The 18,160-nt window shown below is 50.2% G+C and overlaps 2 protein-coding genes across 2 annotated transcripts in view; both read right to left on the reverse strand.

Moving 5' to 3' along the window:
- Nucleotides 1–15,435, reverse strand: part of LOC116938056 (uncharacterized) — a 44,628-nt gene extending 29,193 nt beyond the window's left edge. The window contains exons 1-2 of the mRNA XM_076057036.1: nt 13,189–15,435; nt 11,064–11,205 (exon numbers count right to left, since the gene is read on the reverse strand). Of these exons, the coding sequence (XP_075913151.1) occupies nt 11,064–11,205; nt 13,189–13,437 (391 nt within the window). The 5' untranslated portion in view covers nt 13,438–15,435. The remainder of the gene's footprint in view (nt 1–11,063; nt 11,206–13,188) is intronic.
- LOC142907476 (uncharacterized) overlaps nt 1–18,160 on the reverse strand; it is a 478,656-nt gene that overhangs the window by 446,354 nt on the left and 14,142 nt on the right. The gene's annotated exons all lie outside the window — the stretch shown is intronic.

Raw genomic sequence — 18,160 nt, forward strand, 5'->3', positions numbered from 1 at the left:
ACTCACTCACCACTCACTCACAACTCACCACAGATACTCACCACTCACTCACCACTCACTCACAACTCACCACAGATACTCACCACTCACCACAGATAGTCACCACTCACTCAGCACTCACCAGAGATACTCACCACTCACTCACCACAGATACTCACCACTCACTCACCACAGATACTCACCACTCACTCACCACTCACTCACCACTCACTCACAACTCACCACAGATACTCACCACTCACTCACCACTCACCACTCACCACAGATACTCACCACTCACCACAGATACTCACCACTCACTCACCACTCACCACAGATACTCACCACGCACCACAGATACTTACCACTCACTCACCACTCACCACAGATACTCACCACTCACTCACCACAGATACTCACCACTCACTCACCTCTCACCACAGATACTCACCACTCACCACAGATACTCACCACTCACTCCCCACTCACCACAGATACTCACCACTCACTCACCACAGATACTCACCACTCACTCACTACTCACTCACTTCTCACCACTCACTCACCACTCACTCACCACAGATACTCACCACAGATACTCACCACTCACTCAGCACTCACCAGAGATACTCACCACTCACTCACCACAGATACTCACCACTCACCACTCACCACAGATACTCACCACTCACTCACCACAGATACTCACCACTCACTCACCACAGATACTCACCACTCACTCACCACAGATACTCACCACTCACTCACCACTCACCACAGATACTCACCACTCACTCAGCACTCACCAGAGATACTCACCACTCACTCACCACAGACACTCACCACTCACCACTCACCACAGATACTCACCACTCACTCACCACTCACCACAGACACTCACCACTCACTCACCACAGATACTCACCACTCACCACAGATACTCACCACTCACCACAGATACTCACCACTCACTCACCACTCACCACAGACACTCACCACTCACTCACCACAGATACTCAGCACTCACCACAGATACTCACCACTCACTCACCACTCACCACAGATACTCACCACTCACTCACCACTCACTCAGCACTCACCACAGATACTCACCACTCACCACAGATACTCACCACTCACCACAGATACTCACCACTCACTCACCACTCACCACAGATACTCACCACTCACCACAGATACTCACCACTCACTCACCACAGATACTCACCACTCATTCACCACAGATACTCACCACTCACTCACCACTCACCACAGATACTCACCACTCACTCAGCACTCACCAGAGATACTCACCACTCACTCACCACAGACACTCACCACTCACCACTCACCACAGATACTCACCACTCACTCACCACTCACCACAGACACTCACCACTCACTCACCACAGATACTCACCACTCACCACAGATACTCACCACTCACCACAGATACTCACCACTCACTCACCACTCACCACAGACACTCACCACTCACTCACCACAGATACTCAGCACTCACCACAGATACTCACCACTCACTCACCACTCACCACAGATACTCACCACTCACTCACCACTCACTCAGCACTCACCACAGATACTCACCACTCACCACAGATACTCACCACTCACCACAGATACTCACCACTCACTCACCACTCACCACAGATACTCACCACTCACCACAGATACTCACCACTCACTCACCTCTCACCACAGATACTCACCACTCACCACAGATACTCACCACTCACTCACCACTCACCACAGATACTCACCACTCACTCACCACAGATACTCACCACTCACTCACTACTCACTCACCTCTCACCACTCACTCACCACTCACCACTCACCACCCACTCACCAATCACTCACCACAGATACTCACCACTCACCAAAGACACTCACCACTCACTCACCACTCACCACAGATACTCACCACTCACTCACCACTCACTCACCACGGATACTCACTCACCACAGATACTCACCACTCACTCACCACTCACCACAGATACTCACCACTCACTCACAACATATACTCACCACTCACCACAGATACTCACCACTCACTCACCACTCACCACAGATACTCACCACTCACCACAGCTACTCACCACTCACTCACCACAGATACTCACCACTGACCACAGATACTCACCACTCACCACTCACTCACTCACCACTCACCACAGATACTCACCACTCACTCACCACAGATACTCACCACCCACTCACCACTCACCACAGATACTCACCATGCACCACAGATACTCACCACTCACCACAGATACTCACCATTCACTCACCACTCACTCACCACAGATACTCACCACTCACTCACCACAGATACTCACCACTCACTCACCACTCACTCACCACAGATACTCACCACTCACCAGAGATACTCACCACTCACTCACCACTCACCACAGATACTCACCACGCGCCACAGATACTCACCACTCACCACAGATACTCACCACTCACTCACCACTCACTCACCACCAATACTCACCACTCACTCACCACTCACTCACCACAGATACTCACCACTCACCAGAGATACTCACCACTCACTCACCACTCACCACAGATACTCACCACGCGCCACAGATACTCACCACTCACCACAGATACTCACCACTCACTCACCACTCACTCACCACAGATACTCACCACTCACCAGAGATACTCACCACTCACTCACCACTCACCACAGATACTCACCATTCACCACAGATACTCACCACTCACTCACCACTCACTCACCACAGATACTCACTACTCACTCACCACAGATGCTCACCACTCACTCACCACAGATACTCACCACTCACTCAGCACTCACCACATATACTCACCACTCACTCACCACTCACTCAGCACTCACCACAGATACTCACCACTCACCACAGATACTCACCACTCACTCACCACAGATACTCACCACTCACCACAGATACTCACCACTCACTCACCACTCACCACAGATACTCACCACTCACTCAGCACTCACCACTCACTCACCACAGATACTCACCACTCACCACAGACACTCACCACTCACTCACCACAGATACTCACCACTCACTCACTCACCACAGATACTCACCACTCACTCACCACTCACTCACCACAGATACTCACCACTCACTCACCACAGATACTCACCACTCACTCACCACTCACTCACCACTCACTCACAACTCACCACAGATACTCACCACTCACTCACCACTCACCACTCACCACAGATACTCACCACTCACCACAGATACTCACCACTCACTCACCACTCACCACAGATACTCACCACGCACCACAGATACTCACCACTCACTCACCACTCACCACAGATACTCACCACTCACTCACCACAGATACTCACCACTCACTCACCTCTCACCACAGATACTCACCACTCACCACAGATACTCACCACTCACTCTCCACTCACCACAGATACTCACCACTCACTCACCACAGATACTCACCACTCACTCACTACTCACTCACTTCTCACCACTCACTCACCACTCACTCACCACAGATACTCACCACAGATACTCACCACTCACTCAGCACTCACCAGAGATACTCACCACTCACTCACCACAGATACTCACCACTCACCACTCACCACAGATACTCACCACTCACTCACCACAGATACTCACCACTCACTCACCACAGATACTCACCACTCACTCACCACAGATACTCACCACTCACTCACCACTCACCACAGATACTCACCACTCACTCAGCACTCACCAGAGATACTCACCACTCACTCACCACAGACACTCACCACTCACCACTCACCACAGATACTCACCACTCACTCACCACTCACCACAGACACTCACCACTCACTCACCACAGATACTCACCACTCACCACAGATACTCACCACTCACCACAGATACTCACCACTCACTCACCACTCACCACAGACACTCACCACTCACTCACCACAGATACTCAGCACTCACCACAGATACTCACCACTCACTCACCACTCACCACAGATACTCACCACTCACTCACCACTCACTCAGCACTCACCACAGATACTCACCACTCACCACAGATACTCACCACTCACCACAGATACTCACCACTCACTCACCACTCACCACAGATACTCACCACTCACCACAGATACTCACCACTCACTCACCACAGATACTCACCACTCACTCACCACAGATACTCACCACTCACTCACCACTCACCACAGATACTCACCACTCACTCAGCACTCACCAGAGATACTCACCACTCACTCACCACAGACACTCACCACTCACCACTCACCACAGATACTCACCACTCACTCACCACTCACCACAGACACTCACCACTCACTCACCACAGATACTCACCACTCACCACAGATACTCACCACTCACCACAGATACTCACCACTCACTCACCACTCACCACAGACACTCACCACTCACTCACCACAGATACTCAGCACTCACCACAGATACTCACCACTCACTCACCACTCACCACAGATACTCACCACTCACTCACCACTCACTCAGCACTCACCACAGATACTCACCACTCACCACAGATACTCACCACTCACCACAGATACTCACCACTCACTCACCACTCACCACAGATACTCACCACTCACCACAGATACTCACCACTCACTCACCTCTCACCACAGATACTCACCACTCACCACAGATACTCACCACTCACTCACCACTCACCACAGATACTCACCACTCACTCACCACAGATACTCACCACTCACTCACTACTCACTCACCTCTCACCACTCACTCACCACTCACCACTCACCACCCACTCACCAATCACTCACCACAGATACTCACCACTCACCAAAGACACTCACCACTCACTCACCACTCACCACAGATACTCACCACTCACTCACCACTCACTCACCACGGATACTCACTCACCACAGATACTCACCACTCACTCACCACTCACCACAGATACTCACCACTCACTCACAACATATACTCACCACTCACCACAGATACTCACCACTCACTCACCACAGATACTCACCACTCACTCACCACAGATACTCACCACTCACTCACCACTCACCACAGATACTCACCACTCACTCAGCACTCACCAGAGATACTCACCACTCACTCACCACAGACACTCACCACTCACCACTCACCACAGATACTCACCACTCACTCACCACTCACCACAGACACTCACCACTCACTCACCACAGATACTCACCACTCACCACAGATACTCACCACTCACCACAGATACTCACCACTCACTCACCACTCACCACAGACACTCACCACTCACTCACCACAGATACTCAGCACTCACCACAGATACTCACCACTCACTCACCACTCACCACAGATACTCACCACTCACTCACCACTCACTCAGCACTCACCACAGATACTCACCACTCACCACAGATACTCACCACTCACCACAGATACTCACCACTCACTCACCACTCACCACAGATACTCACCACTCACCACAGATACTCACCACTCACTCACCACAGATACTCACCACTCATTCACCACAGATACTCACCACTCACTCACCACTCACCACAGATACTCACCACTCACTCAGCACTCACCAGAGATACTCACCACTCACTCACCACAGACACTCACCACTCACCACTCACCACAGATACTCACCACTCACTCACCACTCACCACAGACACTCACCACTCACTCACCACAGATACTCACCACTCACCACAGATACTCACCACTCACCACAGATACTCACCACTCACTCACCACTCACCACAGACACTCACCACTCACTCACCACAGATACTCAGCACTCACCACAGATACTCACCACTCACTCACCACTCACCACAGATACTCACCACTCACTCACCACTCACTCAGCACTCACCACAGATACTCACCACTCACCACAGATACTCACCACTCACCACAGATACTCACCACTCACTCACCACTCACCACAGATACTCACCACTCACCACAGATACTCACCACTCACTCACCTCTCACCACAGATACTCACCACTCACCACAGATACTCACCACTCACTCACCACTCACCACAGATACTCACCACTCACTCACCACAGATACTCACCACTCACTCACTACTCACTCACCTCTCACCACTCACTCACCACTCACCACTCACCACCCACTCACCAATCACTCACCACAGATACTCACCACTCACCAAAGACACTCACCACTCATTCACCACTCACCACAGATACTCACCACTCACTCACCACTCACTCACCACGGATACTCACTCACCACAGATACTCACCACTCACTCACCACTCACCACAGATACTCACCACTCACTCACAACATATACTCACCACTCACCACAGATACTCACCACTCACTCACCACTCACCACAGATACTCACCACTCACCACAGCTACTCACCACTCACTCACCACAGATACTCACCACTGACCACAGATACTCACCACTCACCACTCACTCACTCACCACTCACCACAGATACTCACCACTCACTCACCACAGATACTCACCACCCACTCACCACTCACCACAGATACTCACCATGCACCACAGATACTCACCACTCACCACAGATACTCACCATTCACTCACCACTCACTCACCACAGATACTCACCACTCACTCACCACAGATACTCACCACTCACTCACCACTCACTCACCACAGATACTCACCACTCACCAGAGATACTCACCACTCACTCACCACTCACCACAGATACTCACCACGCGCCACAGATACTCACCACTCACCACAGATACTCACCACTCACTCACCACTCACTCACCACCAATACTCACCACTCACTCACCACTCACTCACCACAGATACTCACCACTCACCAGAGATACTCACCACTCACTCACCACTCACCACAGATACTCACCACGCGCCACAGATACTCACCACTCACCACAGATACTCACCACTCACTCACCACTCACTCACCACAGATACTCACCACTCACCAGAGATACTCACCACTCACTCACCACTCACCACAGATACTCACCATTCACCACAGATACTCACCACTCACTCACCACTCACTCACCACAGATACTCACTACTCACTCACCACAGATGCTCACCACTCACTCACCACAGATACTCACCACTCACTCAGCACTCACCACATATACTCACCACTCACTCACCACTCACTCAGCACTCACCACAGATACTCACCACTCACCACAGATACTCACCACTCACTCACCACAGATACTCACCACTCACCACAGATACTCACCACTCACTCACCACTCACCACAGATACTCACCACTCACTCAGCACTCACCACTCACTCACCACAGATACTCACCACTCACCACAGACACTCACCACTCACTCACCACAGATACTCACCACTCACTCACTCACCACAGATACTCACCACTCACTCACCACTCACTCACCACAGATACTCACCACTCACTCACCACAGATACTCACCACTCACTCACCACTCACTCACCACTCACTCACAACTCACCACAGATACTCACCACTCACTCACCACTCACCACTCACCACAGATACTCACCACTCACCACAGATACTCACCACTCACTCACCACTCACCACAGATACTCACCACGCACCACAGATACTCACCACTCACTCACCACTCACCACAGATACTCACCACTCACTCACCACAGATACTCACCACTCACTCACCTCTCACCACAGATACTCACCACTCACCACAGATACTCACCACTCACTCTCCACTCACCACAGATACTCACCACTCACTCACCACAGATACTCACCACTCACTCACTACTCACTCACTTCTCACCACTCACTCACCACTCACTCACCACAGATACTCACCACAGATACTCACCACTCACTCAGCACTCACCAGAGATACTCACCACTCACTCACCACAGATACTCACCACTCACCACTCACCACAGATACTCACCACTCACTCACCACAGATACTCACCACTCACTCACCACAGATACTCACCACTCACTCACCACAGATACTCACCACTCACTCACCACTCACCACAGATACTCACCACTCACTCAGCACTCACCAGAGATACTCACCACTCACTCACCACAGACACTCACCACTCACCACTCACCACAGATACTCACCACTCACTCACCACTCACCACAGACACTCACCACTCACTCACCACAGATACTCACCACTCACCACAGATACTCACCACTCACCACAGATACTCACCACTCACTCACCACTCACCACAGACACTCACCACTCACTCACCACAGATACTCAGCACTCACCACAGATACTCACCACTCACTCACCACTCACCACAGATACTCACCACTCACTCACCACTCACTCAGCACTCACCACAGATACTCACCACTCACCACAGATACTCACCACTCACCACAGATACTCACCACTCACTCACCACTCACCACAGATACTCACCACTCACCACAGATACTCACCACTCACTCACCACAGATACTCACCACTCACTCACCACAGATACTCACCACTCACTCACCACTCACCACAGATACTCACCACTCACTCAGCACTCACCAGAGATACTCACCACTCACTCACCACAGACACTCACCACTCACCACTCACCACAGATACTCACCACTCACTCACCACTCACCACAGACACTCACCACTCACTCACCACAGATACTCACCACTCACCACAGATACTCACCACTCACCACAGATACTCACCACTCACTCACCACTCACCACAGACACTCACCACTCACTCACCACAGATACTCAGCACTCACCACAGATACTCACCACTCACTCACCACTCACCACAGATACTCACCACTCACTCACCACTCACTCAGCACTCACCACAGATACTCACCACTCACCACAGATACTCACCACTCACCACAGATACTCACCACTCACTCACCACTCACCACAGATACTCACCACTCACCACAGATACTCACCACTCACTCACCTCTCACCACAGATACTCACCACTCACCACAGATACTCACCACTCACTCACCACTCACCACAGATACTCACCACTCACTCACCACAGATACTCACCACTCACTCACTACTCACTCACCTCTCACCACTCACTCACCACTCACCACTCACCACCCACTCACCAATCACTCACCACAGATACTCACCACTCACCAAAGACACTCACCACTCACTCACCACTCACCACAGATACTCACCACTCACTCACCACTCACTCACCACGGATACTCACTCACCACAGATACTCACCACTCACTCACCACTCACCACAGATACTCACCACTCACTCACAACATATACTCACCACTCACCACAGATACTCACCACTCACTCACCACTCACCACAGATACTCACCACTCACCACAGCTACTCACCACTCACTCACCACAGATACTCACCACTGACCACAGATACTCACCACTCACCACTCACTCACTCACCACTCACCACAGATACTCACCACTCACTCACCACAGATACTCACCACTCACTCACCACTCACCACAGATACTCACCATGCACCACAGATACTCACCACTCACCACAGATACTCACCATTCACTCACCACTCACTCACCACAGATACTCACCACTCACTCACCACAGATACTCACCACTCACTCACCACTCACTCACCACAGATACTCACCACTCACCAGAGATACTCACCACTCACTCACCACTCACCACAGATACTCACCACGCGCCACAGATACTCACCACTCACCACAGATACTCACCACTCACTCACCACTCACTCACCACCAATACTCACCACTCACTCACCACTCACTCACCACAGATACTCACCACTCACCAGAGATACTCACCACTCACTCACCACTCACCACAGATACTCACCACGCGCCACAGATACTCACCACTCACCACAGATACTCACCACTCACTCACCACTCACTCACCACAGATACTCACCACTCACCAGAGATACTCACCACTCACTCACCACTCACCACAGATACTCACCATTCACCACAGATACTCACCACTCACTCACCACTCACTCACCACAGATACTCACTACTCACTCACCACAGATGCTCACCACTCACTCACCACAGATACTCACCACTCACTCAGCACTCACCACATATACTCACCACTCACTCACCACTCACTCAGCACTCACCACAGATACTCACCACTCACCACAGATACTCACCACTCACTCACCACAGATACTCACCACTCACCACAGATACTCACCACTCACTCACCACTCACCACAGATACTCACCACTCACTCAGCACTCACCACTCACTCACCACAGATACTCACCACTCACCACAGACACTCACCACTCACTCACCACAGATACTCACCACTCACTCACTCACCACAGATACTCACCACTCACTCACCACTCACTCACCACAGATACTCACCACTCACTCAGCACAGATACTCACCACTCACTCAGCCCTCACCACAGATACTCACCACTCACTCACCACAGATTTACTCACCACTCATTCACCACTCACCACAGATACTCACCACTCACCACAGATACTCACCACTCACTCACCACAGATACTCACCACTCACTCACTCACCACAGATACTCACCACTCACTCACCACTCACTCACCACAGATACTCACCACTCACTCAGCACAGATACTCACCACTCACTCAGCACTCACCACAGATACTCACCACTCACTCACCACAGATATTCACCACTCACTCACCACTCACTCACCACTCACTCACCACAGATACTCACCACTCACTCACCACAGATACTCACCACTCACTCACCACTCACTCACCAGAGATACTCACCACTCACTCACCACAGATACTCACCACTCACTCACCACTCACCACAGATACTCACCACTCACCAATCACCACAGATACTCACCACTCACTCAGCACTCTCCACAGATACTCACCACTCACTCACCACAGACACTCACCACTCACTCACCACTCACCACAGATACTCACCACTCACCACAGATACTCACCACTCACCACAGATACTCACCCTGCAGGTATCTCTGTCCCAGGGCGTGCTGGGCAGACGAGTACCCCAGGTGTGAGTAGGCGAGATGAACTCGGCTGTGTAACTCGTCAAAGTAGAGGAACGTGCAGGAGGCGATCACGAACAGCAGCAGCAGGCACAGCAGCTGGTGGTGAGGGTGGTGGTGAGGGTGGTGGTGAGGGTGGTGAGGGTGGTGGTGAGGGTGGTGAGGGTGGTGGTGAGGGTGGTGAGGGTGGTGAGGGTGGTGAGGGTGGTGAGGGTGGTGGTGAGGTGGTGGTGAGGGTGGTGAGGGTGGTGAGGGTGGTGAGGGTGGTGAGGGTGGTGAGGGTGGTGGTGAGGGTGGTGGTGAGGGTGGTGAGGGTGGTGAGGGTGGTGAGGGTGGTGGTGAGGGTGGTGGTGAGGGTGGTGAGGGTGGTGGTGAGGGGGGTGAGGGTGGTGAGGGAGGTGAGGGGGATGGTGAGGGTGGTGAGGGTGGTGAGGGAGGTGAGGGGGGTGGTGAGGGTGGTGGTGAGGGTGGTGAGGGTGGTGAGGGTGGTGAGGGTGGTGGTGAGGGTGGTGGTGAGGGTGGTGGTGAGGGTGGTGGTGAGGTGGTGGTGAGGGTGGTGGTGAGGGGAGTGAGGGTGGTGAGGGTGGTGGTGAGGTGGTGGTGAGGGTGGTGGTGAGGGTGGTGGTGAGGGTGGTGAGGGTGGTGAGGGTGGTGGTGAGGGTGGTGGTGAGGGTGGTGGTGAGGGTGGTGGTGAGGTGGTGGTGAGGGTGGTGGTGAGGGTGGTGGTGAGGGTGGTGAGGGTGGTGAGGGTGGTGGTGAGGGTGGTGAGGGTGGTGGTGAGGGTGGTGAGGGGGGTGAGGGTGGTGAGGGTGGTGGTGAGGGTGGTGAGGGTGGTGAGGGTGGTGGTGAGGGTGGTGGTGAGGGTGGTGGTGAGGGTGGTGAGGGTGGTGATGGTGGTGAGGGTGGTGAGGGTGGTGGTGAGGGTGGTGAGGGTGGTGAGGGTGGTGAGGGTGGTGATGGTGGTGGTGGTGAGGGTGGTGAGGAGGTGGTGAGGGGGGTGAGGGGGGTGTATAGCGTAGTGTATAGTGTAGTGTATAGTGTATAGTGTAGTGTATAGCGTAGTGTATAGTGTAGTGTATAGTGTATAGTGTAGGTGTAGTGTATAGTGTAGTGTATAGTGTATAATAGTGTATAGTAGTGTTTAATGTAGTGTATAGTGTAGTGTATAGTGTAGTGTATAGTGTAGTGTATAGTGTAGTGTATAGTGTATAATAGTGTATAGTAGTGTTTAATGTAGTGTATAGTGTAGTGTATAGTGTAGTGTATAGTGTAGTGTATAGTGTAGTGTATAGTGTATAATAGTGTATAGTAGTGTTTAATGTAGTGTATAGTGTAGTGTATAGTGTAGTGTATAGTGTAGTGTATAGTGTAGTGTATAGTGTATAGTGTAGGTGTAGTGTATAGTGTAGTGTATAGTGTAGTGTATAGCGTAGTGTATAGTGTAGTGTGTAGTGTATAGTTGTAGTGAATAGTGTATAGTAGTGTAGTGTATAGTGTTGTGTATAGTGTATAGTAGCGTAGTGTAGGTGTAGTGTTGTGTATAGTGTAGTGTAGTTGTAGGTGTAGTGTAGTGTTTAGTGTAGTTTTAGGTGTAGTGTATAGTGTAGTGTATAGTGTAGTGTATAGTGTAGTTGTACGTGTAGTGTAGGTGTAGTGTATAGTGTAGTGTAGGTGTAGTGTAGGTGTAGTGTGGAAGTGGTGTAGTGTAGTGTATAGTGTAGTGTAGTGTATAGTGTAGTGTGTAGTGTAGTGTATAGCGTAGTGTATAGTGTAGTGTATAGTGTAGTGTATAGTGTATAGTGTAGTGTATAGTGTAGTATAATAATGTAGTAGTAGTGTATAGTGTAGTAGTGTAGTATAGTAATGCAGTAGTAGTGTATAGTGTAGTGTAGTAGTGTATACTATAGTGTATAGTGTAGTATAATAATGTAGTAGTAGTGTATAGTGTAGTGTATAGTGTAGTATAATAATGTAGTAGTAGTGTATAGTGTAGTGTATAGTGTAGTGTATAGTGTAGTGTATAGTGTAGTATAGTAATGTAGTAGTAGTGTATAGTGTAGTGTAGCTGTAGGTGGATCTCACCTCGAGGTATCCAAAGCCCCAGATGGTTCCACCCTTGACCCCCTTCCCTCGAGGGGGTCCCTTCACTAGTGGGAGGCTCTGGACCCCCATTAGTGGGGGGCTCTGGGCCCCCACTAGTGGGGGGCTCTGGGCCCCCACTAGTGGGGGGCTCTGGGCCCCCCCCTGCAACAAGGAAGCCGCTTCTCCCTCGTGCCCAGCCAGGGGTTCCACACGGAGCCTGCGCTTGGCCGTGGCCCGGAACGTCGCCATGGATACCACGCAGTGGTGGTAGTGGTGGTGATAGTCGTGGTAGAAGGTAGTGGTAGGTAGTTGTGGTTGTAGTGGTAGTGGTAGTAGTGGTTGTAGGTAGTGGTAGTAGTAGTAGTGGTAGTAGTGGTAGTGGTTGTAGTGGTAGTGGTGGTAGTAGTGGTAGTAGTAGTAGTGGTGGTAGTGGTAGTAGGTAGTGGTAGTAGTAGTAGTGGTAGTAGTAGTGGTGGTAGTAGTAGTGGTATTAGTAGTGGTAGTAGTGGTAGTAGGTAGTGGTGGTAGTAGTGGTGGTAGTAGTAGTGGTAGTAGTGGTAGTGGTTGTAGGTAGTGGCAGTAGTAGTAGTGGTAGTAGTAGTGGTGGTAGTAGTGGTTGTGGTTGTAGGTAGTGGCAGTAGTAGTAGTGGTAGTAGTAGTGGTGGTAGTAGTAGTGGTAGTAGTGGTAGTGGTTGTAGGTAGTGGCAGTAGTAGTAGTGGTAGTAGTAGTAGTGGTAGTAGTGGTAGTGGTTGTAGGTAGTGGCAGTAGTAGTAGTGGTAGTAGTAGTGGTGGTAGTAGTAGTGGTATTAGTAGTGGTAGTAGTGGTAGTAGGTAGTGGTGGTAGTAGTGGTTGTGGTTGTGGTGGTTGTTGTAGTAGTGGTAGTAGTAGTGGTAGTACTGGTAGTAGTAGTGGTGGTAGTAGTAGTGGTAGTAGTAGTGGTGGTAGTAGTAGTGGTAGTAGTGGTAGTAGTAGTGGTAGTAGTGGTGGTAGTAGTAGTGGTAGTAGTAGTGGTAGTAGTAGTAGTGGTGGTAGTGGTAGTAGTAGTGGTAGTAGTGGTGGTAGTAGTAGTGGTAGTAGTAGTGGTAGTAGTAGTGGTGGTAGTGGTAGTAGTAGTAGTGGTAGTAGTAGTGGTAGTAGTTGTAGGTAGTGGTAGTAGTAGTGGTAGTAGTAGTAGTGGTGGTGATAGTAGTGATAGTTGTGGTAGTAGTGGTAGTAGGTAGTGGTTGTGGTGGTAGTTGTAGGTAGTGGTAGTAGTGGTTGTAGGTAGTGGTAGTTGTGGTTGTAGGTAGTGGTAGTTGTTGTTGTAGTAGTGGTAGTAGTGGTTGTGGTAGTTGTAGGTAGTGGTAGTTGTTGTAGTGGTGGTAGTTGTGGTTGTAGGTAGTGGTAGTAGTGGTAGTAGTGGTTGTGTTAGTAGTGGTTGTAGGTAGTGGTAGTTGTGTCTGTATCTCTGTATCTCTGTGTCTCTGTATCTCTGTGTGTCTCTCTGTGTGTGTCTCTCTGTGTGTCTCTCTGTGTGTGTCTCTCTGTGTGTCTCTCTGTGTGTCTCTGTGTGTGTGTCTCTCTGTGTGTCTCTGTGTGTCTCTCTGTGTGTCTCTGTGTGTGTGTCTCTCTGTGTGTCTCTGTGTGTCTCTCTGTGTGTGTCTCTCTGTGTGTCTCTGTGTCTCTCTGTGTGTCTCTGTCTGTCTCTGTGTGTCTCTGTTAGCTCGTTGTGTCTCCCTCTACCCCACCGCTGCCACCGCCTTTAATACACACACACACAGCAGCCCCGCCTCGAGCATCGTCATCACAGCAGCTGCAGCTGCAGCATCATCATCATCACATCATCATCATTACAGCATCATCATAACAGCATCATCATCACAGTATCATCATCATTACAGCATCATCATCACAGCATCATAATCATCACAGCATCATAATCATCACAGCATCATCATCATCATCACAGCATCATCATCATCATCACAGCATCATCATCACAGCATCATAATCATCACAGCATCATCATCATCATCACAGCATCATCATCACAGCATAATCATCACAGCATCATCATCATCACAGCATCATCATCATTACAGCATCATCATCACAGCATCATAATCATCACAGCATCATCATCATCACAGCATCATAATCACAGCATAATCATCACAGCATCATCATCATTACAGCATCATCATCATCACAGCATCATCATCACAGCATAATCATCACAGCATCATCATCATTACAGCATCATCATCATCACAGCATCATCATCACAGCATCATCATCACATCATCATCATCATCATTACAGCATCATCATCATCACATCATCACAGCATCATCATCATCACAGCATCATCATCATCACAGCATCATCATCATCATCACAGCATCATCATCATCATCACAGCATCATCATCATCACAGCATCATCATCATCAATCACAGCATCATCATCATCATCATCACAGCATCATCATCATCATCACAGCATCATCATCATCATCACAGCATCATCATCATCACAGCATCATCATCATCATCACAGCATCATCATCATCAATCACAGCATCATCATCATCATCACAGCATCATCATCATCATCACAGCATCATCATCATCACAGCATCATCAGCAGCACGTGCATGATGATGATGCAGCTGCATCAGTGTCGGCTGTCACCCGAGACTGATGCAGCTGCATCGGTGTCGGGTGACAGACCGACAACACTGATGCAGCTGCATCATCATCATGCACGTGCTGCTGATGATGATGTGATGATGATGATGCTGTAATGATGATGATGATGTGATGATGATGATGCTGTGATGATGATGATGCTGTGATGATGATGCTGATGATGCTGTGATGATGATGCTGTGATGATGATGCTGTGATGATGATGATGTGATGATGATGATGTTGATGTGATGATGATGTTGAGGCAGCTGCATCGGTGTCGGGTGACAGCCGCGGGCCGAGGAAGTTGAAACTGGAGCCCTAGAGTCAACAAGGACGCAGATCACGTGGTCTGACACCACCACCAACAACACCAACACTACCAACAACACCAACAACAACAACACCAACAACACCACCACCAACACCAACAACACCAACACTACCAACAACACCAACAACAACAACACCAACAACACCAACACCACCAACAACACCACCACTACCAACACCACCACCAACAACAACAACAACACCACCAACACCAACAATAACAACACCACCACCACCAACAACAACAACACCACCAACAACAACAACACCACCAACACCAACAATAACAACAGCAACAACACCAACACCACCACCAACAACACCACCACCAACAACAACACCACCACTACCAACACTACTACCAACAACACTACCAACACCACCACCAACAACAACAACAACACTACCAACAACACCAACAACACCACCACTACCACCACCAACACTAACAACACTATCACCACTACCACTACTACCACCACTACCACCACAACCACCACTACCACCCTGGTCACTGTTGTACTAACACACGGTTCTGACACTACCACCCTGGTCACTGTGGTACTAACACACGGTTCTGACACTACCACCCTGGTCACTGTGGTACTAACACACGGTTCTGACACTACCACCCTGGTCACTGTGGTACTAACACACGGTTCTGACACTACCACCCTGGTCACTGTGGGTACTAACACACGGTTCTGACACTACCACCCTGGTCACTGTGGTACTAACACACGGTTCTGACACTACCACCCTGGTCACTGTGGTACTAACACACGGTTCTGACACTACCACCCTGGTCACTGTGGTACTAACACACGGTTCTGACACTACCACCCTGGTCACCGTGGTACTAACACACGGTTCTGACACTACCACCCTGGTCACTGTAGTACTAACACACGGTTCTGACACTACCACCCTGGTCACCGTGGTACTAACACACGGTTCTGACACTACCACCCTGGTCACTGTAGATACTAACACACGGTTCTAACACTACCACCCTGGTCACCGTGGTACTAACACACGGTTCTGACACTACCACCCTGGTCACTGTAGTACTAACACACGGTTCTGACACTACCACCCTGGTCACTGTGGTACTAACACACGGTTCTGACACTACCACCCTGGTCACTGTGGTACTAACACACGGTTCTGACACTACCACCCTGGTCACTGTGGTACTAACACACGGCTCTGACACTACCACCACTACCACCCTGATCACTGTGGTACTAACACACGGTTCTGACACTACCACCCTGGTCACTGTAGTACTAACACACGGTTCTGACACTACCACCCTGGTCACTGTGGGTACTAACACACGGTTCTGACACTACCACCCTGGTCACTGTGGTACTAACACACGGTTCTGACACTACCACCCTGGTCACTGTGGGTACTAACACACGGTTCTGACACTACCACCCTAGTCACCGTGGTACTAACACACGGTTCTGACACTACCACCCTGGTCACTGAGGTACTAACACCACTACCACCGTGGTCCCTGAGGTACTAACACCACTACCACCCTGGTCACTGTGGTACTAACACCACTACCACCGTGGTCCCTGAGGTACTAACACCACTACCACCGTGGTCCCTGAGGTACTAACACCACTACCACCCTGGTCAGTGTGGTACTAACACCACTAACACCACTACCACCCTGGTCCCTGAGGTACTAACACCACTACCACCCTGGTCCCTGAGGTACTAACACCACTACCACCCTGGTCCCTGAGGTACTAACACACGGTACTAACACCACTACCACCCTGGTCACTGAGGTACTAACACACGGTACTAACACCCTGGTCTCTGAGGTACTAACACACGGTACTAACACTACCACCACTACCACCCTGATCAGTGTGGTACTAACACACGGTACTAACACCACTACCACCCTGGTCAGTGTGGTACTAACACACGGTACTAACACCACTA

This window comes from Petromyzon marinus, chromosome 79 (assembly GCF_048934315.1).
Source record: "Petromyzon marinus isolate PM22_M1 ecotype Great Lakes invasive population chromosome 79, UKy_Petmar_22M1.pri1.0, whole genome shotgun sequence".
NCBI lineage: Eukaryota > Metazoa > Chordata > Hyperoartia > Petromyzontiformes > Petromyzontidae > Petromyzon > Petromyzon marinus.